The sequence below is a fragment of the Oryzias melastigma genome, linkage group LG21 (assembly GCF_002922805.2).
Source record: "Oryzias melastigma strain HK-1 linkage group LG21, ASM292280v2, whole genome shotgun sequence".
NCBI lineage: Eukaryota > Metazoa > Chordata > Actinopteri > Beloniformes > Adrianichthyidae > Oryzias > Oryzias melastigma.
In genome coordinates, this window is record NC_050532.1 from 13,446,514 (window position 1) to 13,469,718 (window position 23,205).

At 41.8% G+C, this 23,205-nt stretch overlaps 2 protein-coding genes across 2 annotated transcripts in view; one reads left to right on the forward strand and one right to left on the reverse strand.

Annotated features, from left to right (window-relative positions):
• Nucleotides 1-859: 859 nt before the first annotated feature.
• Nucleotides 860-8,529, reverse strand: ddx18 (DEAD (Asp-Glu-Ala-Asp) box polypeptide 18). The gene is made up of 14 exons (XM_024260574.2): nucleotides 8,322-8,529; nucleotides 7,241-7,423; nucleotides 7,015-7,158; nucleotides 5,679-5,814; nucleotides 5,482-5,582; nucleotides 5,213-5,412; nucleotides 5,025-5,139; nucleotides 3,711-3,850; nucleotides 3,475-3,636; nucleotides 1,944-2,096; nucleotides 1,758-1,871; nucleotides 1,598-1,654; nucleotides 1,260-1,437; nucleotides 860-1,145 (listed from the first exon to the last, which is right to left on the reverse strand). Exons 1-14 carry the CDS (start codon nucleotides 8,452-8,454, stop codon nucleotides 1,000-1,002), a joined length of 1,962 nt encoding a protein of 653 aa, XP_024116342.1. The 5' UTR covers nucleotides 8,455-8,529; the 3' UTR covers nucleotides 860-999.
• Nucleotides 8,530-11,504: 2,975 nt separating this feature from the next.
• LOC112138020 (actin-related protein 3) overlaps nucleotides 11,505-23,205 on the forward strand; it is a 14,921-nt gene continuing 3,220 nt past the window's right edge. Inside the window, exons 1-10 of the mRNA XM_024260575.2 lie at nucleotides 11,505-11,694; nucleotides 15,956-16,011; nucleotides 16,090-16,214; nucleotides 17,432-17,542; nucleotides 18,405-18,500; nucleotides 19,617-19,724; nucleotides 20,906-21,049; nucleotides 21,248-21,421; nucleotides 21,512-21,604; nucleotides 22,915-23,040. Of these exons, the coding sequence (XP_024116343.1) occupies nucleotides 11,651-11,694; nucleotides 15,956-16,011; nucleotides 16,090-16,214; nucleotides 17,432-17,542; nucleotides 18,405-18,500; nucleotides 19,617-19,724; nucleotides 20,906-21,049; nucleotides 21,248-21,421; nucleotides 21,512-21,604; nucleotides 22,915-23,040 (1,077 nt within the window). The 5' untranslated portion in view covers nucleotides 11,505-11,650. The remainder of the gene's footprint in view (nucleotides 11,695-15,955; nucleotides 16,012-16,089; nucleotides 16,215-17,431; nucleotides 17,543-18,404; nucleotides 18,501-19,616; nucleotides 19,725-20,905; nucleotides 21,050-21,247; nucleotides 21,422-21,511; nucleotides 21,605-22,914; nucleotides 23,041-23,205) is intronic.

Consider the following 23,205-nt stretch of genomic DNA (forward strand, 5'->3'; position numbering starts at 1 on the left):
CACCTCTGGGAGGGAAGGAGCCTGAGCTTGTGTGGGAGGTTAAGAGGTACCAGCTACATACGTCCATGCACAGCCTGGGCTCTGGAACTCGGTCCCTCCAGAGGGGTTGGACTCTACCATTCTGGAGTTACACATGGTAAGAGGCAGCATGCTGGTGTGGGCTTACTCATGAGCCCCCAGCTCAGTTCTCCTACCTTTTGGACAAACATATAAAAAATAATTTTAAGAAATTATTTTAATGCAGAATTTCCTGAATGCTTCTATTGCCCTTTGACCTTTTATTTGATTCCTTTTTAAAACCTTTTCTCACTCTGAAAATGTATTTGAAAAACTGCTCTTTGAATTGAGTCAGCAAGACTTCTGCACCAAGAACAGGAGAGGGGACCCTTCGCCGTGGTTAAGCAGGTCCCTGTCCATCTTCTCCCTCTCCCGTTTCTTTTCTGCTAGTGCAGTCCTGTTACTCCACAGGTGTGATGTATTACTGGTGGGGACTCCAGACACGCCTCAAGCCGTCTGCACTCACCCATGCCATGCTCTGTTCAAGACAGTTTCTGTACCCATTAACCTGGGAGTCTGTAAACATTGTTTCTGTGAAAAACCTTCAGCTTTTAGACAACACTGACCACCTCCCTCCAAAATCCTGTAAACCGTTTCCTTCATCAGGCTGCTGAATACATTCAGGTAAATCCTACTGTTATTTATATTTAAGACCACTGTCTTAAAGGACATGGTGGCCCTAAAGATGTGCTCCAAATATGTTTTTAAGAGCTGCAACAGCAGTTGCAGTCATCCACATGGAAGCTAACTCATTAGCAGATAGCACATTCTCTTCTCTGACCTCCGACACCCAACAACTCCATTGGTTAGTCGAGTACTTTATTATGTTCAGAGCTGAGCAGGACATACATGAAAGCAGGAGTTCAGTTGTCAGAAGGTACAAAACTCAATGTGGAAAACGAGGAGAAGCTTCATTCAGAGCAGAAATGTACATGGTGATGATCAGCGAGAGAACTGTCTTTTATCACTCCGTCCTTTGTTGACATGTTTGAAGATCTTGGATTTCTGAACGTTCTTGGTCTTCTGGTACCCAAAGCCGCCTCCTCCGCCTCTCTTCTGAACCTTCACGCCTTTGCTGCTGTGGACGTCTGAGGGAAGTGGTTAAGGACACAAAAACATCTGTGGGGCTTTCAGAACCTCCATCTCATGACCCTCAGAACGCAACCAGAACACAACCTCACATACATGCAAGCAAAGGATACTCAGATCCACATAGGGGGGAACCTTGAAGCCAAAGGACAGCGCCACCATGGGGAGGTTGAGTGTGTTGACGCTGTAGATCTGCTTGAGGGAGTGAGAGTCGTACGCCCTGACGTAGGACTTGTAGGCCTCCTGGGCTGACTTGTGGAGATAGTAGTTCTTCTCGATAAGTTTCTCCAGCTGAGGAAGAGTTTGGAAATCATGATGGACCACAAAATGTTTTCTGTTCCTCCAAGCCTGCAGGTTTTACTAACGTGCAGCAGCGTATGTCTGCTGACACTGGTCTCTTCAGAACAGAGTTCTTACAGGATGAGATGCCAAAAAAAGGTTGATTTCTTACCTGAGACTGGATATCAGAGATCTTACTCCAGGAGAATTCAAACTCGCTCAGAGGAACCTGAACATGGAAGACGTGATAAAAACACACCATGAACTTCGTTTTGCTGAACAACATCCTAAAAAGCTTTCCATCAGGAACCAGGAATGGTGTTGACGTTCACCTTAGCTTGTTTAAGGAAACGGAGGAAGCCCAGTTCCTCTGGCCGCAGGATCAGGAGGGCGTGGCCTCTGCCGTTGATGCCTCTGGCAGTTCGGCCCACCCTGTGGATGTACTCCTGTGGACAGCAGAGACGCTCCATGAGGACATGAACACCTCCAGGTTTTCAGAATGTTGCCTGGATGTTGACCTTGGGGTCGTCCGGGGGGTCGTACTGGATGATCCAGTCCACCTCCGGGATGTCCAGCCCGCGGGCTGCCACATCTGTGCACAGCAGGATGCCCGAGTCTGCGTTGCAGAACTGGAAGAAGGTGGTGGTGCGTTTGGTCTGCTTCTGCTTTCCCTGAAACATCAGTTCCTTTAATAAGAGGGTTCAGAAATGACCCCCCACCCAAACCCGCTATTACAGCACTACAGTGTAAGAAATGAGGAGTTTGGATTCACTGCCTCCACATAACTCCTCTTTCATTAACAGATTTTAGACTAATTGATTCATCAAGTTTTGTATTCTGTAAAGTAGAAGCAGAAATGATGTCATCTTCATTTTGAACTCTTTGGCAGAGCTGGGGAGTTTTAGTTTGGAGCATGAAGACGTCACCCAGCAGCAAAGCCTCAACCATCTGGACCGAGAGGACACCTCACGGCTGTGAACATTTTTAAAATCTGAAACTCAACACAATCAGCAGTGAGCAGCAGTGAATTATTGCTGTGCTGTTCACTATCAAAGCCTCCTTTTTGTCATTTTGTACCAGATTTTGACATCAGAAATCCATCTGGAAACCCTATAAGGATGGCTAAATCTTAGCTTTTTTTATACACCTGTGATGAGGTCAAGTGATGAGAACACCTGATCATTTGGATGATCCAGCCAATCTTCAGATTTGATTTATTCCAAACACAAAAAAATATTACTAAAAGGACTTTAAAAAACATAAAAACAATGCAATCATGTTTTCTAAAAGAAAAGTCACAAACCCAATTGAATAAAAACGTGTTTGAAAAGGGGATCATTCTTGTTCCCAGAGGTGTTTAATTAGGATCATGCCATTTTTATCTGAAGTCTTAAAACCTGAGTCGTTTTTTGCTGAGTGATTCACCTCTCAGATGTAGGCAGGATCGTTTACAAAAACCTCTGCTCATATCCCATCATGCCTTTGTTTACAGTCTTCTGCTAGCTTACAATCCCTCACAACCCCAACAGCAACATTGGAGCTATCATCAGAAGAGTTTAGAGCCAGATCCCAGCTCAAAGACGTTCATGGATCCATTTGTCTGCAGGATGTTGTGGAGCAGGGAGACTTTGTCCCGCTAATCTCAGTTTCTGCATCACAATGAGAGCTTTTGGAAACAGTGTGTTCTTATCAGCTTCTGATTCATCCCAGTTTGAATAAAGAAATGCTCAGAAACATTTTAACCTGACATTCGTTTAAATGTCCTTCTTGTTGAGGAAAATGCTGTAAGAACATGTTAAAAACAGCTTTTCATTGGAGTGTTTACTAGAACACTGAGCATGAGTTCTAACTACACGATGAAATGTCCACTACAGTCATTCATATCACTGATTAAACTCCAGGGTGATCTTTAGAACGCTGCTTCGTGTTGTCTCTTCATCTAGTTTGGTTTTATCTCAGCTTTCCTTTTGGTTTTGCCTTCCTCCCTCTCAGAAACTTCTGTTCCTGCAGCATCTGTTTGGAAGGGGAGGGGAGCGTGTCTGGACTTACATGGATGGCCATGACTGGAAGGTCGATGTAGTTGAGCAGCTCATAATGGAATTTGACCGACATGCAGGAAGAAAAGAAGACCATCAGCTTCTTCTTGCGATTCTTCTTCAGGAAGGTGAAGAGCAGCAAGAAGCGTTTCTCTGACGGGCACACCACATAGCCCTGAGGGAACAAAACATCAACCTCAACCTCCAGTCCACTTCCAGAGGGCAGAGGTCAAATGAGTCTGACAGCACCTGCTCCAGACCGTCCACGGTGGCGTTGTCTTTGTTGTCGTCCACACCCACGTACAGAGGCTCTTTCTTCAAGGAGATGCGAGCCAAGTCCTCCACACGCCGAGTCTGAGTGGCTGAGAACAGCATGGTCTGTCTCCTCTCTACGAGTAAGGACATGGTTCACATCTTAGGAGGATTCAGGTTAGAAACGTCTGCTGGTCCAGACCAAGTCCTCTTAATTTGGTCCAGATCGGGTCAAGATGTGGACTATGAAGGTACACTGACAGGAGTTAATGACGTGTAAGATTGTCAGGAAACAGTGAGAGAAACAATCTGCATCACTTTAAAGTTATTTCAATGAAGCTGCATTCATCTGACCACATGTCTGAGTCGCTGCGTCTCATCAGATTTCTATTTTCTATCATTTATTTTATTTATTTATTTATTTTAATGTGTTTCTATTCCTTACCTTTGTGTGTCAACGTGTTTGTGTTTGTCTACGTGTGTGGAGAGGTGGGGGGTTGAGGACGTTGTTTAGGTCCTACAATGTTTCCTGTTCTTTGTTTTTTAAAATTTGATTGTTTTTATGTCAAGCACTTTGATTGAAATGTATTTTTCTTTAAAGGTGCTGTACAAATAAAGTTTGATTTGATTATTGCTCCATGTTTCTTTTCTACCCCGTTTATGTCTGTAATGACCAGCTACGGTGGCTGTTTTGGTCCAGTTGTTCCCCTCCGAGTACAGAGCCTGTTCATACTGAGGAAGCTTGGAGCTAACCAGAACTCAGTCAGATTGGAAACGAACCGATACCACTTCAAAAGACGAGTCAGAGCGGTTCCTGGTTCTGGACCACAGACCAGAACCAGGATGTATTCAGACTGAAACTTTGTTCTTGATTGTGTCCAGTCTGAATCCACCCTTAAACTCCAGCTTTTGGTGAAAGCTTCCATTAGAAATGTTGGAGATTTAAAAATGTTTCCCTCAGAAAAGTTCTGCTCTGGTTCAGGTTGGACTTTGGCTCTTAGATTTTCTCTCGATCATCATACAGTGATCCACCTGATTTACATCAAACCAGATCACCAACAGTGTTCTGCTGAAAATGGGATTTTCTTTTGATAAATAGCTAGCTAGTGGAGGACAGGAGAGTTTTGAGATAAAACATAATCCTACAATGTGATTCCTGGATTCTATTTCTCACAGCTGAAGTGTATCTATGATGAACATTTCTACAGGCCTCTCAGCAGATTGGGAGGGGCGACTTGCAGGACCTGTGACTGGAATGTTGAGAGTCTAGCCCCCTGACACGCAGAAAGTACTCAGGAATGAGATTCGTACTTGGTAGCAGCTTGATGATCTGCTTCAGTTCCTCCTCAAAGCCCACTTCCAGGATCCGATCGGCCTCATCGATGATCAGACACTGCAGGTTCTTGAACATGAAGCCAGGAGTATTCTGAGGACAGGAGACCGTTTCTATATAGAAAACTTCAAGCAAACGTAAATCCCTGAATCCACCCAAAGCTCACCTGGAGATGGTCCAGCAGGCGGCCGGGCGTGGCCACTAGAATGTTAACGCCGTTGGCCAGTTTTGTGGCCTCAGCTGAGCGATTGCTGCCCCCCATTATCAGCCCGTAGGTGTGAACGTGGTGGGTCATCAGCTCCTTCAGGACGCCGTACGTCTGCATGGCCAGCTCGCGTGTCGGAGAGAGGATTATTACCCCCGTACCTGCAGGAGGGGGCAGGTTCAAGCTTCCACAGGAAGTGTGAACGTCACATCATTCACCGGGAAACTCACCGTTTCTGGGCATGAATTTGAGTTTGTAAATGAGCTCAATGGAGGGAATGAGGAACGCCAGGGTTTTCCCACTGCCCGTCTTGGCAGCAGCCAGAACATCCCTGCAGAAGAACCCAGCAAACAGCTCAGCATCAACCTGACAGTGAACACACCGACGTCTGATCTCGTCTGATCTGCTCATGGGGACTCGTGGGTACCTTCCCTCCAGCAGGGGGCGCACAGTCTTGTGTTGGATCTCCGTCATGTGCTGGAAGCCCATCTCCTTCACTCCTCTCAGCGTGCTCTCACTCACCAGATCCACCAGAGACTCGAACGATGTGTCCTCAAACGCCCCTGAAACACCAGACTGCACATCACCTTCCAGTGTCCCGTCTCCGTCCTCTCCACTCACTCCAGCCCATCGGACCTAACCCTGGCTGAACTGGACTTCAATGACTGTCAGTAAAGCTCAGCTTGATGGTTTCTATGTTCATTCTAATTATGTCCAGCTATGGTAGCTCATTAGGTCCAGACAAGTAGACAGTCATTTATTTGGGGTGGGTCTGGACCAGTTCATATTCCCACTGTAACGGAACCAGGTTTGTTTGGAAGCGGGTCAGATCATCTTCAGTCCTTTTATTTGGTCCAGACCAGAAGTCTGCATCCTTCAACAGTTAAAGAGTCATTCTGGAGGATTTCTTAGTGACAACATCCCAGCAGGAACCACAAAGTCTGGTTTCACCCTTCAGAAAAAGAAGACACTGATGTGTATTTATAGTAGTGTTACTATTATGATGAATACAAACGCATTTGTTTTCAAGCATAAATAAAACAGAAACATAAATTTAAAAAATAGCCTTTTGTTCAAAATATGAATTACTTTCTAACTCTTTAGAAGTCTACATGACTTTCTCTCAAAATAAAAGACATAGAATCCTCTCAATGAAGGGAATGTAGTAGAAAGTAAATGTCAGCGAGGATGAAAAACAAACAAAACCACAGTTTGTGGTGTCTGACAACCAGAAATGTATAAATCTAAATTAAAAATAAATTAACTAAAGCTAATAAACGTGACCCTTATTATGTTTTTCATTATAAATACCCTTGATTTTTTTATTCAAAAATAGAAAGAGCACCATAAACTCTGGTGTTGTGCAGTGACTTCAGATGGATTTTCTGTGGTAAACAACAGTCAAACATCAGTCAAAATCGTTCAATTTATGAAGTCAAACTGCTTAATGAATTGTTGGAGCATTATGGGTAATGTAGTCTGGATGCTGGTGCAGTGATACATTCTACCTTCAACTTTTGTGAAGGAGTTGAAAAATGTTTGACTTTTATTACTTTTTTTCTGAATAAACTTATAGGATGAACCTAAAATATGTAACTTTTTCAAATTAAAAATATTGTATTTTTCTGTAACCAAAGGGCCACATGGAGGGGTTCTAGAGCTGCAGAGCCCTGGTCCAGACCAAAGAGTGAACACCTGAACAGCTGATTATCACCAGACCCAAACACAGCAAAGACCGCGGCTCCTGTTTCTGTCCTCCATACCTGTTAAACCTGACGGCAGTTCAGGCTCCTCTTCATCCTCAGCATCCTCTTCCTCTGGGGCTTCCTCGTCTTCTTTCACTTCTTCCTCGTCTCCTCTTGTGGTCTCGTCCTCTTCATCTAACTCAGTCTTGCTTTTTTTCTCAGCTGAAGGACAAAGTTTTATTTAGATTTATAACCACCAGGCTCAACAACAACAGAAGATCTTTGAACTTGTTTCAACCATTACTTGGAGATTCATCAGCAACATCCATGTTTCTTTTCTTCTTTTTCTTCAGACATTTGTCCTGTGTGGCAGCATCTCCTGCTGGCCCTCCCACCTTCTTCTGCTTCTTCTTCAGCCCAGCGTTGGACTCCTCTTCCTCCGCTTGCAGGTCCTCTTCCAGCCTGTCAGAGCCTCCTTTCAACATCTCTGAAACACAGCAGGTTAGGAGCTGAACATGGAGCCTGCTTCACCAGACAAGAGCTAGAGACAACAGGGCGAGGAGACGTGTCTTCCTGAGCTGGTGTTGTGCCATGGAACGTTGCCCCTGGCAGAATGTGTTTCCCCACTTTGTTCATGTTTGTTTTGTAACAGTCATATTTTGTCCCAAAAAGCATTAAAATAAAGTGGGCGATTACACTACAGTTTACTCTGGAGCTTTGGGGAGTTTATTGTCATATTTGCATATTTTTCCACACATTCTACATAAAACAACAGTTTTCTGTGTTAAATAAATAACCTTTGTTTGGCTAATTTAAGATAAGAAACATGATTTATGAAAGTTACTTTGTAATATGGGAGCCTGAAATAACAAACAATACATAGTTGTTGTTTCTACAGGAAATTCTTTTAGACAGATTCTGGCAGGCTGGATCAGTTACCACCCAACAGAATCCTCCTCTTCTCTCGTTGGTTTACATAGAATATGCGAGGAAAATGCATGATTCACAAAAGCCCCGGAATTAAGAATATTCATTGTAATCGTCCACTTTTTTATACCGCTGTTATGATTAAATATGAGCATTAGTGATGTCTGAGAGCGGGGAAACACATTCTGGAAGGGGAACGGACCTTGGCACAACACTGGAGGAGCGAATGTTTCATGCGGGACCGACCCGCACGTCATGCGGACCTCAGCGTACACAAAGGTTCGGGTGTTGGCCGTTCTGGTTCTGTCACTTTCCCAGTCAAGCCGATCAATCCAAAACTCAGAGAGTGTACACAGATGTGGCTAAAGACCCGGATTCTGTTCATCAAAGCTCGAAGTGACACAAGACTCAACGACCGACACAAACAGCGTTCAGACCGGAGCCGCGGGCTCTCCTACCGGCCTCCTCCCGGACCTCCTCCTGGACCTCCTCCTGGATTTCCTCCTGACTTCTCTTGAGTTTGCGCTCTTTGTTCTTTTCGGCCCGTTTTTGGATTTTCTTTCGGAGCAGTTTCATCTGGAGGTCCGCCATGGTGGAGGAGCGCACGTGCGTCTGCGTGGATGACGCTCAAGACCCCGGAAGCGGCCGCTTTGTTTCGCCTGAGTGAAAATGTAAAAGACCCCGAGGGTTTAGCAGCCAAAACAGCGCCTGAACAAAAAGCGCTGTGAGGCCATTTGGTAAAACACAATGTCAGCACAATATTTAGTACAATATCTGAGCTATTCTAGAAAAACAGAAGAAAAATAATGTACTGATGTCTTATCAATGACTAATCAACAGAATATAAAACAACGAGACCATAAAATGAGAAATAAATCAAAAAGAGGTCTGCTCATAGCAAACTTCAAAGTTTAAAAGTTTTTGATATAGTGTAATTGCTTTTGTTAACTTCCTATTACATATTTTCTATTTTTCTATAGTGACTAAATACAATTTAAGGTCTGTTTCTTTACAAATATTTAAAAGGGGGATTTTTTTCTTATAGTTTTTTTTCTTATTAATATAATATTTTGCCAAAAATGATGACAAGGTTAATAATATATGCTTCATTGGAGGGGAAACTTGAACCATTAAACATAAATAATACCACATGTTTAGATAAACAGTTTTTCCAAACATACTTGTTAGGTAAGATTGCATGTGATTCCAAAACACAGAAACAACAGAGCAATCCACAAAAAGATGTTCAGTTCTGTCTCCATCTTCCTGACAGAAAGAACGCTTACATTGTGGGAAAATCACAAATGTAAGTTTTCACTGGGTGATATTTATGTACAGTATAATCTTAAATAAAGGTTGTTTAATTTTGTTAGTAATTTCATATGGTAATAAAAAGATTGTGTTCTAAATATGGCCACCTATGTTTGCATACAGGGTTTGAATAATAAATAACTGGACTCTAATAAACTTGTTTGTGCACTTCTTATCAACCCCGTTATTTCCTTTTGTTCCATAAAATGCAGTTATGAAGGGAAAAGTTGTGTTTGAACATAAGAATCCAGTATAACAGAGACGTCTGGTAAATACTGGTCAATCCAACAGAAAAAAAGGCATTCAGGAAAAAAAAATGACCTCCTAAATTACCAAATAAATAGTTTTGGGAAAATATTCCATAAAGTATTAGGATTCTCAAGAATCACTTGATCCATTTAATTTTCAAAACCTGATTAAAACAGTAAAAGTCAAAACATCTAATCCTCCATCAGCTGAAGAGTTTGACAGGACATTTTTATGAACTTTATGGATTTTGTTTTTTTCACAGAAAACTGAACAGAATTTTATCCAGATCGGAACACTGAGTTTTAGTGACATCTAGTGACGACAAAATAATCGACACCTGAGACATCCCTTCTGCTTTAGTTAGAAGTGCTCTACCATGAATAGACAAATCTCTAGTTAACCAGCTGTTAAACTTCCTTGTAATCGTTTCATCAACACGGGTAAAGTTGTCCTCCATATCTTTATGTTCTTTTGAAATTTTAATACCAAGGTAAGTGCCCGTTTTTTCACAGGAATACCACAAACGTCATTATCAGTAACATTATTTAAAGGTAAAATTTCACATTTTTAAAAATGAAGTTTTAACCCAGAAATGCTTGAAAAGAGAGAAACAACAGATAAAGCCTCAGAGATTTCTCTGACATTTAAAAAAAATCATGGTATTCTCTGCAAGTTGGGAGATTTTGTATTTGTTCAAATAATTCAATTCCCTTAAACGAGTGTTGCCTAATCATATAATTTAGAATTTGTCCAACAAGTAGAGAGATGTATAGGGAGGCGGGACATCCTTGTCACACACCTTTGTGTACATTAAATCTGCTAGATGTGGCATATAATAACGTTATAGAACTATTGCTATTGTTGTAAAGAGTTTGAAAGGCTCCAATAAAAAATGTCTCAAGTTTAAAAATGATAAAGTGTCGATAATACATTTATGACTAACCGTGTCAAAAGCTTTCTGAAAGTCTAAAAAGAGAATGACAGGATCACCAGGGTTCAAATCTTTATAACAAACTAAGTCCAGTACCAATCTAATATGATCTGAAATGTGCTGGTCTGGAATAAAACCATTGTGAGATTCATGTATAATGTCATGTAAGCCATCTTTTAGCCGTTTAGCTAAAATCAATGCTAAAATGTCATTGTTCAGTAATGTGATACCACCCCAGTTATCTGAGATTAAAGGGTCTTTATGAGGTTTTGGGATCAAATGTATAAGACCCTGTTTCATTGAGTGAGTCATTCTTCCTGGTTAAGAGATTCGTTATAAACCGCAAGGAGAAACTCACAAACATCACCTGAAAATCTCTGGAAAATTCTGATCTTAAACCATCGTTACTCTGTGATTTGTTTGGTTTGAGGCTTTTAATACCCCGTTTTATCTCTTCAACTGTTAATATTTCATCATATTCTTCTTTCAAAGTGTCACTTGCTTTTTAAACTTCAGTTAGTGAGCTAATAATATCAGAGCTATCTACAGAGTGACCTTTTTTGTAAAGATCTTTAATAAAGTTAGACACATATTTTGTCCTTGTTTTTTTTCTATGCTAAAAAATATTTACTATTCCTTTTGCCTTATTCTTCAAGCCATTTCAGCCTAGACCTTACAGAAGTCCCCTGAGCCTTTTCTTTATAAAACTCCTCTAATTCTTCTTGATATCTTTGTCATTGTGTTCTTCATTTTCATGATCATCTAGCATGTCCAGAGTACAGTCAGAAATAACTCTATTAACTGCTGTGGCTTTTCTTTTTCTTCTGGGATCTATTTTTTTTTTTTTTACCAAATCAGATCAAACATTTTCTAATTTCATACTTTAATAATTCCCAATATTTACCAAACTGACTATTTTTCATAGCAAGACTCCAGTTTTGTTTAACAATTTTTTGAAAACATTTGGAAGTTCTGAATAGTTTGGCAGTATATATATATATATATATATATATATATATATATATATATATATATATATATATATATATATATATATATATATATATATAAAAACCTTGCTCGTTCTCTCGATGATTGACAGTTGCGCGTCCCCGGATGCTCCGCCCCCTTCCCTGCCATCTTGAACCCCCCCGCGCGCGCGCACAGGCTGAGTGCGGAAGTGGAAACGCTTCTGTGCGGCTGAGGTTCCGCCCGACTGAGACGGCTTGCTGAGTCTTCAGGCGGGTAACCCTCCAGTATTTGCCGGTTCTGCTCGAACAGCGGCCCGGGACGGACATGGCTGGACGGCTGCCGGCGTGTGTGGTCGACTGCGGCACAGGGTAAGCTCCCGGGTCTGCAGGCGGGAGGGGGCTCGGCTGTCAGGGAGGGTCATCATCGGAGTCTGGGTGTGTGTACCGTCCGCTCTCCGGGCGCTCCGGGACCGGTGCAGGACGGGGGTCCACGCCGGTTCCGGAGCAGACACAGGCGGGACCAAAGGCGGATCAGAGCCGCTCGCAGCGACACGTCCTGCACTGCTGTCTGTGAACTGACCGTCATTTCCAAACAGCTATGCATCGGTCTGCTCTCATATGCTGATCTGAGCATGCGCACTACCACTTCCTATACAACCTGCACTTCCTCGTCCAGGCTTTTTGCTCCATATATGGTCTGAAGTGAGAGCAGAGCTGATGCTTGTGCAGTTTCCATCTGTACCTGCGTTTCCTGACGCAGACAGCAGCTTTCTTTTGACCCTCGCGGCTCCCCTCCACACCTGTGTGAGGGTTCTCCTCACCTGCGTGTGAAGGTACTCCCCACCTGCGTGAGGGTTCTCCTCACCTGCGTGTGAAGGTACTCTCCACCTGCGTGAGGGTTCTCCTCACCTTCAGTCAAGGAGCTCCATTTGAGTGGATTCTAAATCGAAGAAGATGCTGTTCAGAGATGGGGAAGAATGTTCAAACTTAGTCTTTTTAATGATCAGCAAATGTTTCAAGCTCTGCAAAAATGTCCTGGCATGAATTTACACTTCAGAAAAACAAAAGTATAAAATAGCAAAGTGAGTAAAAATGGCCTCAGAAGTTCCCTCTGCTCTGCAGGAGCAGAAAGCAGAATTTACTAACTTCTGCTCAGTGATGATAAAGCGACCAATTGTGTAGAGGAATCATGGAACAATATGAAGAAGTAAAAAGGCAGAAGATGTGAAGCAGCTGCTTTGCTGCAGGAATTTTAGTCAAAGGAACTGCAACCAAGTATGTGTTTCTAAACGTATTTTTGTTTTTTTGTAACATTTTATTTTTTCAGATCAGTCTAAAAAAGTACTACCCTGTGCATGTAGTAAATATTTCACTATGTGAATCTCCATCATTTATGCATTTCATTTTTAATCTGAAATACATGAACCGTGTCTTGATTTGAAATTCAAATCGTTTAGACACTTCTCAGTAAAGGAGTTTACCATCAGCAGTTAGGGAAGTGAACATGTCACAGTAAGCTGGAGAGTGTTGGGATGAAGGAAACATCTTTTCTACCCAAATCGCGGGCCCCAGTGTGTTTGTGGAGTTTGAATTGTGTTACTGAGCCTCAGCTGCTGGAGCAAACAAACCTGTCATGACGTCTGAATAGAACGGCCACAAACCATTATTTTAATAGTCGACTAATCAGGTCATGGGCAATGTGAATGTAAAGCACACATCTTAACCATCATTAGCTTTAAACTAACTAAATATAAAGATGATAGTTTAATCAATTGTGCAGCTTATGTTCGTTTGTTTCTGGTATTAAAACAAGATTAAATGTAATGATGTCAGTATCTGAAATGAGGAACTATTTTTCACTAGAGATAAAGTTTTGGTCTCACTGTTTCAAATATGACTAGAAAAGTTGCATCACCTGTGGAAATAGTTGTGTGAATACTTTCAGGAAAAAGTATTCACACAACTATTGTTGGAGGGATTTTCCTGAAAAACTATTTGCAAAATGTTTTTTTTTTTTTTTTGCAAAATGCTATAGTTGCAAGAAGACAAAAACAATTGCGAAAGAACAATGAAAGAGCACTGAAGTTGACCTAAATTTTAGAAAAATCCCTAATACAAGCCAATTTTGAAAAACATTTAGTTTGTTGCTCAACCCTTTAACACCTGAGGTGTCGCTGGTGACGCTTAAGCACAAAATCTTTGACATAATGTAACTTTTCAACAGTTAACACGACCACTTTATTCCAGTAGATTCTGAAGGAGAAAAGGGGCTTTTCTACTTCAGAATCTACTGGAATAAAGTGGTCGTGTTAACTGTTGAAAAGTTACATTATGTCAAAGAACATAAACACTGGACTTCTGGTGTTAAAGGGTTAATTAAATATGAGCTAAACTCCAAATAAGCCCAAAAACCTCAATAGATGCCAAATTAGCCAAAAAATCTAGCTTGTTGCTTAAATACTAGCTAAACTCCAAAATAGGCTAAAATTCCACAGTAAACTAAATTAGCCAAAACTGTTAGCTTTTATTTTAGCAACATGCTAAACTCTAAATTAGCCTATAAACCTCAATACATATAAGTTAGCCGAAAAAACGCTAGCCTGTCGCTAAAATATTAGCTAAACTCCATATTTTTTTAAATGACTCTAAAAGATGAAAACATAACCATGAATATATTTAAAGGTTTGTTGATAATCTTCTTACAGTTTGAAATTTGAAGACTTTCTCATTCATTTCCATTGGGGCATATTTTGCTCAATATTTCAAAAACTATAAATTTTATGAATATCAAAAACACAAGCAGTAATGTCCTGAATGAGTCAAATGTTTTGATATCAAGATTACTGAAATCACTGAAAGTTTGATTTAATTTTTACATGTTGAAAAATGTTCGAAAAGGAGAATCACTAGAGGGAATGTTTACTAAACATTCACACAAAAAAGTACATGTTTTGGTGCTGAACGCTCACAACTTTGTTTAACTTTACCACACTCTGACTCCATATCATATAAGGTATCCACTATTAAATTAGTCGTGGACTATTTTAACAGTGGATCAATCGTAGCAGCCCTACATCGGACAGGCCTGCATTGATCCAGAGAACAACCACCAAACTTCTTCTCTTCTGAGCGTGTGGCGTTCTCCTGGATCAGCTGTGTCTGACGTGCACATGCTTAGAACTTGCCATGACAGGTCAAAGCGGGCATGCTGGGGCTTTCCTGCTGTGTGTGCAGCGTCATGTGACCATACCTGAAGTCCTCCAGCTCTCGTTTTTGGCTGTCTTTTGCTGGCTTCATGTTCAGTGCAGCAGCATGGGATCATTTTGATGCCAAATCCCTGGAATAGTTGTTTAAGGAGATCTGATGTATGTTGAATCAGATCAAAACATTCTTCAAGCTCAAACGCACCAGTCGCTGCTTCTTTACTCCTCAGAGCTGCCCGATAATTAATATAAAAAAAGTCTAAATAACTCTTATTCACCTGTGCCTGCTCCCCCCTGAGAGCGGTTGTAGAGCACATCAACCCCTCTCCTTACACAGTAGAGGAGACGGTGCACGCTCCCTCTCTGCCCCCCGATGGAGAGGAGGGATGTGGGGTTCTCTGTCTGGGTGTCCAGGAGGACCTCAGGCCGCTCGCTGGCGTGAGAACTCCGTGGTGAAGGTGCTGCTGGGAGGGCGCAGACGCAAAACAGCAATGAGAATAGAACAACGTCAGTGTTGTTTAAAAACGCTTCGTTTGACTATTTACTATGAATTATCAATACATATCTGTTTAAGAAAGTGGGAAAATGTCAAGTTTTACCGGATATTATTCACAATCCAAGTTCAAAGCAGCCGATAAGAAAACTCTGATGACCAGCATTTACATACTATGAAAATGCTGGTCATCACTGACACGAATCTCTGAGATGTGAAAACAGTCTCACCTCAGATTCATGTGTGACTGAGGTTTGTGTGTGCATATGAAGTGATTCCTGGGGAACTTCTAAAGATTTGTGTGTGTAATTAGTTTGTAGCTGTTGTCATTTTGATTTGTGCATGCCTAAATTGTATTTTATTTTTAATTTTGTCATTGTTTTTCTTATGCATTACACATATTATATGAGTTGCAAATCAAAATGTATGTACGCATAAATCCAAAGTTATACAAAAATCAAGAATTGCGCACAGACAGATCAGAGTGAGTCTATTTTCTCTCAATAGATTTGTGGGTAAATGTATTTTTTGTGTGTAACGAGCGATTTGTGCGTAATTCTTAAAGATTGGTATGTGATTTAATTTAAGCTGTTATAAATCTAAGTTGTGGATGTGTAAATTGTATTTTTTTAACTTTATAATTTTTGTACTAATGCACAAAATGCATTACATGAGTTACAAATCTAAAGTTTCGCACAAATCAAGACTTGTGCCCCCACAAGTCAGGAGAGTCTGTTTTCCTCCATACTGTGACTGCTGTGAAGTTTAGAGAACAGAGCCACCTTTCAGGTGTGAGGAGGAAAAGCATGGAAGTGTGGGAGAGCGGGTCAAGAACAGAGAGGACCAGCGAGCACGCAGCAGTTTGGATCACCTGTTTTAGAGGGAGCAGAAGGTGTGTTGAGAGAAAACCTGACGGCAGCACTTTTCTCTGCAGGTACACCAAACTGGGCTATGCAGGAAACACAGAGCCACAGTTCATCGTTCCATCATGTGAGTGTTTCTACCCCCCCACCATCTCAACAGAAGCTCTTCTTTCAGCTTTCATTGTCGGTATCTTTAAACTTGAAGGTATTGCCATCAAGGAGTCGGCTAAGGTGGGGGACCAGGCCCAGCGGAGGATGATGAAGGGGGTGGATGACTTGGATTTCTACATCGGGGATGAAGCTGTAGATAAACCCACATATTCCACTAAGGTACATGACCCTGGCAGAGCAGCTGACCCTCTGCGCTGTGTTGGACCCATTGATGTATATAGAACCAGACTGAGGACACCACAGCATCCCAAACAGGAAGTGCCTGCTGGTTCCAAGAAGCCAAAATCCCATAGACTTCTAAAGAGAAATGAACAGCTACTTCTCTGTCATTCTATTGGTCAGAACATTCATTCTTGACCTGATACCCTTTTTTATCATCTTCTTGATTATCTTCATGTTTTCATAAGTTTTTTGTAGTTTAAGTTAGAAACCGACCAATCAGATGTCTCAATAAAAGCAGGTGGCTTTGCGTCAAACATTTGTATCATCTGATTGACAGATTTACCTGAGCCTGCTTGTAGGGCTGGGTTAATACAATGGATTAATTGATTTTAATCGATTTAAGCTTAAAAGATCAATGATCAATTCATAAAAATATAGATCAATTTAGCACCTAAAGCTAAAGTTTGCTAGCTTGATGCTAATATTAAAGGCATTTTCCATAAGACGGCTAATGCTAACACTCAGTTGACCTAAACATACATTCTGACTAAATTAATATCTTTATAAACTCAGACATGAATTTTCCAAACTCTTATAAATAAATATGTTTTGAAGTAAATTTGTGGTCTAAAGCACAGTTTTTTCTTCATTCTTTCTTCTTCTTCTTCAATAAGGTGTAGTGCTACAGCGTGATCACCACCTAGTGGTCAAACTGAAACGTCCTCCAGGAGAAGCAGAACAATGTTTCCAATGTTAATGATCTGAACATTTTAGTTAGAACTTCTCCTTTAGAGAATCCATGTAACACTGGATGATATTAACAATCTCATTATTTCACTGATACATTTACAGTATGTGAAACTTACTGAAGGTTTAAGTTGATTTATTCTGGGATAATATTCCTGCCTTTTTATTATTCAGAATTATCTTTAAAAGTTACAGTTTTACAGTTTTCAAAATGTAGTTTTATAGTGTTCAATAAATGTTTATCCTGTTCGTCCCGCGATCTAAGGTGTGTTTTGGATTTTGGCTCCTTGTGTGATTGAGTTTGACTCTCCTGTGTTAGAATTTAGACCTTTTACTTTCATACTTTTACCTACATTTGCACCATTTTTCTGTTTGAGATGAGTATTTTCCTCACTGAGACATTTTTCCAGATTTTCTAGCCAGGTGATTGTTGTTGTTTTTAACAAATGAAACCCTTGAACAAACAGTGGCCAATCCGCCATGGAATTGTGGAGGACTGGGACTTGATGGAGCGCTTTATGGAACAGATCATCTTCAAGTACTTGAGGGCGGAGCCTGAGGACCATTACTTTCTCCTGGTGAGTTTGGATCTGCTGGTGCTGCAGTTTCAGCATCTACAGTATTGCATGTCTTTATTTCAAACACATTTTGCTGTCTGGTTTCCTGGGCTTGAAGAACCCCAGCATGTTTTGGTGTGGGGCGTTATCGGTTGGTGCAGCCGGCCTGCTCGCGGCGATCGGGGGTCTCTCTGCTGCCGTTTCTCTGCTGCTCTCCAAAGAACTTTTAGCTGAGCAGAGACAGCAAACATGAAGACGATGGGAGGTTTCTGCTCAGGCGGGGTGGCAGTGACTGTTCTGAAACAGCTCAGCTTTTTGGAAAGCAAGTTACGTTTTATGCTGGGATCTGTTCTGGGAGTCATTTAAGGCGACCTTCTGTCACATTCTGTGACCTCTGCCCTCCGGAATATGGGCTGAGAAAGAGGAGCTCTTCCCAATCCTTCTTCTATCTCCTTGGAGCATTGATGGAGCTGCTCCTCGTCTTCTAATTGAACTTATTGTGACAGACGTGGAGCAGCACCAGGTATGGCACACCAGGCAAAAGAGGAGGGGCCAAAGCTCAAAGCAATTACAGAAATGAAGAAAAAAAGAAAACAACGGTGTGAAGCTAAAGTTAGATTATTATGTAGATGTTTCACACTTGTGTTCACTTGTGTTGCTTCTGTAACGCTGAGGGAGAGTGGTCGGCCTCTGTCTAGGTTTGATTCCTAAACTCTCTAGTTTCAATACTTGGAGGTTTCTAATTGAGATGTCAAATTGTCACATTAATCACAATTAATTCATGATTTGCAGACATAGGAGTGGAAGTTGACCAAACTAAACGGACAGTGTAACTGCTGTAGTGTCGAGGACATCAGTAAGTCTGCTGTTCCCATGTTTGCAGACTGAGCCGCCTCTCAACACACCAGAGAACCGGGAGTACACGGCAGAGATCATGTTCGAGTCCTTCAACGTCCCGGGACTCTACATCGCTGTGCAGGTCACACACCTTTGTGAAAGCAGATAGTACACACACAACCTCCTGTTTCCCTAAGGCAGGGGTCTGCAACTGTAACACTGGAAGAGCCATTTGGTCTAGTTTAATACAGACCAGAACCCAACGAGATCCACAAAGTCTCACTTTATCCTTCAAAAATGCACAATCAATCAATCAATCAATCAATCAATATACTTTATTAATCCCACAGGGGGGGAATTCATAGTTTTCCAGTACAACCAAGAACAAACAGTTCAAGGTTCACTGCGTAAGCGTCCACTGAGCGGCGCCCCGTATGCCCCTTATTTATGCTTTTTTGTCAACTAAACATTGTTTTATAAATGTCACTTAAATATTATAATAATTAAAGAACAACAGTCTCTTTATGTTTATATATGTACATAACAGTTGTAATTTTTTTACTTTTGACAGCAACACACACGAGTTCTTTTCAAAATAAAACCCACCATGTGTCAAAAAAGGGTTTTTATCATGAGGATTTTGATGTGCCACCATTTTTTTCTCTTTTACTCCAAGAAAAAAAAACATTTTATTAAAATCTATTTCTCAAAAAAACACACAGTTAAAACCTTTAGAATACACTGAGCTTATTTTTCTCATTCTCTAAGATGTGAGGTATAAAACAAATGAATCTAAATCATTTTAAACAGCATTTGTCCAAAGGTTTGATCACTTTAGTGTAATTTACCAAAATAAAACAATATTTGGAGTCTTTTATTTGACTAACCATAAATTAAAAACTCAAATTTAAAGAACATTTCTACAGAATTTGACAGCAAATCAAACTTGTTTTCCTTAGTTGTTTGACCTGTTAAAAATCTGAGCAGGAATGACAAAACTTAAATAACTAATCGATTATGTATCCAATCATTAACATTTTTAATAAAGCTAAAGAGCCTCAATGAAGGGATAAAAGAGTCACAGGTGACTCCGGAGCCACAGGTAGCAGACCACCGCCCTAAAGAAACTAGAATTTCCTTTTCAATGAGTCTCTAGCAATAAAAAAAGTGTGATCAACCTTATTGATCCAAGAGATTGATATGTGCTGTGTGTGTGTGTGTGTGTGTGTGTGTGTGTGTGTGTGTGTGTGTGGTACAGGCCGTGCTTGCTCTTGCAGCCTCCTGGACGTCCAGACAGGTGGGGGAGAGGACGCTCACAGGCACGGTGATTGACAGTGGGGACGGCGTCACACACGTCATCCCTGTGGTGAGTGCTTCACTGTGGTCTGTTCTCAGACCCCACCACCACCACCACCACCATTCAAGGGCGCCTCTCTTGAATGGTTGTTGGAGTTCCTGCTAACGTTAGCCACAGTCAGCAGAGCTGAAATACATTCATTTCTATGGGGTTTCCTCCAGCATCTGCGAGGTATGCAAGTCTGTTTATTTAACCCTGAAGTTGGAATCATAAGTTGGAATCATTTCTGACTGAACATTTCACACCAACCAAAAGAGCAGACTGAGCTGCTGCACAATGAAAGTGAGACGTTTCTGTCTACTCAGTGGATCAGGGAATGTCATGGACATTCTACATTCAGAACAAAACTGTATTCATGTCAAAACTGATTCTTATCAAACCAATGGAACTGCTCTTTCTTCTAATCAAAATCCCATCAGTTGTCACACACCCAGATGTGTGAAATTTCTTCTCCACACTTGGCCCCTCTGCTGGGGGAGTGGTGAGCTGCAGACAAAGCTGCGCTCAGGAACCATTAACCCCCCCCAATCCAACCCCGTAATGCTGAGTGTCCAGCAGGGAGGCACTGGGTCCTATTCTAGAGTCTTTGGTATAACTTGGCCGGGATTTGAACTCACGACTTTCCAATCTCAGGGCAGACATTCTACCACGAGGCCACTGAGCTGGTTAGTCCATCCGTCTTGTTCTGCTCATCCAGTAACAGATCGCAGTCCAAGCAAAGACTTTGACCCATTTCATTCCTGTTCAGACCCGTATACAGTCACTCGTGTCGGTAACAGACTCTCTAACTTACTGTAAGTGAGATTGAGTTTTTCTTCCCAACTCTCTGCAGTATTTATTCATTGGTGGCTGGACTCTAACCTCAGATTCTTCAGCTGTTCAGTGTTTCAGCCTGAGCTGCGTCAGAGTGGGCCCCTCACCTCTCCTGGGCCTGAATAGAGCAGCATTGATTTTTCTGAAGGTTGTTTCTCTGCACGTAAACATTTCCTCTGCTCTCTGAATGGCTGCAGACCTGAGAAATACTGGAAATGATGATCAGGGTTGTAGCGCCTTCAGCTGAACACATCCAAACATGCCCAGACTGACCGCAGGTTCTGAATCTGTATTTTCTGGAATGTTTTGATCTGATCCGAATCCTCTTTATCACAGCAGGTGTCTTGAATGTAAAAGTTTTTTCCTGTGGGTCGTAGGCTGAGGGCTACGTCATCGGCAGCTGTATAAAGCACATTCCCATCGCCGGGCGGGACATCACTTACTTTACCCAGCAGCTCTTGAGAGAGAGGGAGGTGGGCATCCCACCAGAGCAGTCCCTGGAGACGGCCAAGGCGGTGAAGGTCAGTCCTCTGTGGGGAGGCGCTGTAGTGGGCGGGGCATAGTTTTTTAGTACAGGAGAACAGTGTGGACAGAAGAGATGTTAGTGATGAGTGTCTGCTGTCGTTTTTACATGATCATTCAAGTGAAGTGTGCTTCAGATCAGCACAGCATCAACAAAACTCAAGTATCAAAGCCAGAGATCTGTTGTTTCCCATCAGGAGCGCTTCAGCTACGTGTGCCCGGACCTGGTGAAAGAGTTCAACAAGTACGACACAGACGGCTCCAAGTGGATCAAGCAGTACACCGGCATCAACGCCATCAGCAAGAAGGAGTTCACCATCGATGTGGGCTACGAGCGCTTCCTGGGCCCGGAGATTTTCTTCCACCCGGAGGTTTGTCTCAGTCAGAGACCAGATACCATGAAGGATCCGGCTCTAGATCCATTGGTGACCTTACAACCAATCTGTTTATCCTCATCCCAGTTTGCCAACCCGGACTTCACCCAGCCCATCTCAGAGGTGGTGGACGAGGTCATCCAGAACTGCCCCATCGACGTCCGGCGTCCTCTGTATAAGGTGAAACGGCGTCACGATGTTCAGTCCATAAAGGCACTTCTCTGAGGAAAGGAGCCGCCTCCAGTTTGCTCTTTGGGAGTAGAATGGGTCACATTACATGATCAGTAGAGCTGCCACAAACGATTATTTTAATAGTCGACTAATCTCTGATTCATTTTTTAAATTGGTCGACTAATCGGATCACCTGTTGACTGGATGTAAAACACTCATCTTAACCATCATTATCTTTAAACTTGAGGTCTTTAAGCTATATTCTAACTAAAATAAAGACAATAGTTTATTAATCTTTTAATGAATCTGCAGCTTTTCTCCATTGTTTCTGGCATTAAAACAAGACTTAAATCAAATGAGGTAATCTGAATCAACTACAGAAAAACTTAATAAAACCCTGCAATTCTTAAAAAAAAAACCTTTAAAACCCATATTTAATAAAACATGGATGTATAAAGTGTTTCCAAATGTATAAACACACCTAAAATATTTGCTCACTGAGGCCCATTTATAAAAGCAAAACTCTAAAGACATCTTTGAACTCAAGATATTCCTATACATAAAAACCCTCAGAAACAGTGATTTGAGACATTGCATCTTTAGAAAAGGGTGAAAATGTATATATATTTTTAATATTAGAGTTTTAGAATGTACTACTTTCATTCTTTAAATCCTCCCTATAGCTACTCCTGCTGCACATGTGCAGACCAGAGATTTTTCAGTTTAATGGAGCGCCCATAAACCTGTTCTCTCTTTAATCTTGTGGTCCTTATGCTGCTTTTTCGCCGTTTAGTAACTGTTCTGCGTTATCAGACTCGGTCACAATGTGTTTCCTCTTCAGATGTTCATGCAAAACTGCAATGCTGCCATGGAACACAAGTTCTGCCATGAAGATATTGCATTGGACACTTTCCTTTTGTTTTTTGTATCCCACACTTTCAGTCTCTGTTGGTGTGTTGTTTTGGACACCAGCCTTCCTAGAACTTCCTGTGACATCACTACTGACCGGATTCTAGACTGTGTGAAAGACGATGGCAGACCCAGCATTAGAAAGCACGCACTGTAGTTTTGAGATGAAACAAACAAAAAACCGACGCTGCAACTAGCTGTTTAGTTGTCGACCAGTTTAGTAGTGGACGTAGTTGTGACTAATCATGGCAGCCCTAATGATCAGTACCGGCACAAATGCCACAACTGTCCTCCTCCCTGAAGCTGTGAGGGAGGGGGGCAGTGGAAGCTGAAGCTCTAGGAGGGAGGTTTCCTCTCAAACTGCTCCTTCACAGCTGCTGACGAGCTGATCAGAATGTTTTCCTCCCCAGAACGTGGTTCTGTCCGGAGGCTCCACCATGTTCAGGGACTTTGGCCGCCGTCTGCAAAGGGACCTGAAGAGGACCGTGGATGCTCGTCTGAAGATGAGTGAGGAGCTGAGTGGAGGCAAGCTGAAGGTGAGGGGTCATGACCGAGAGCAGACGGAGCAGGAAGGGTTCTCAAACAGACTGGACGACTCACCACGAGTGAAGAGTAGGAAGTGGTTCACTTTAGATGGAAGGTCAATATGAAGGATGCTTTACGGTGTGCAGGAGAAATGTTTTACCTAAAGAATGAAGCCG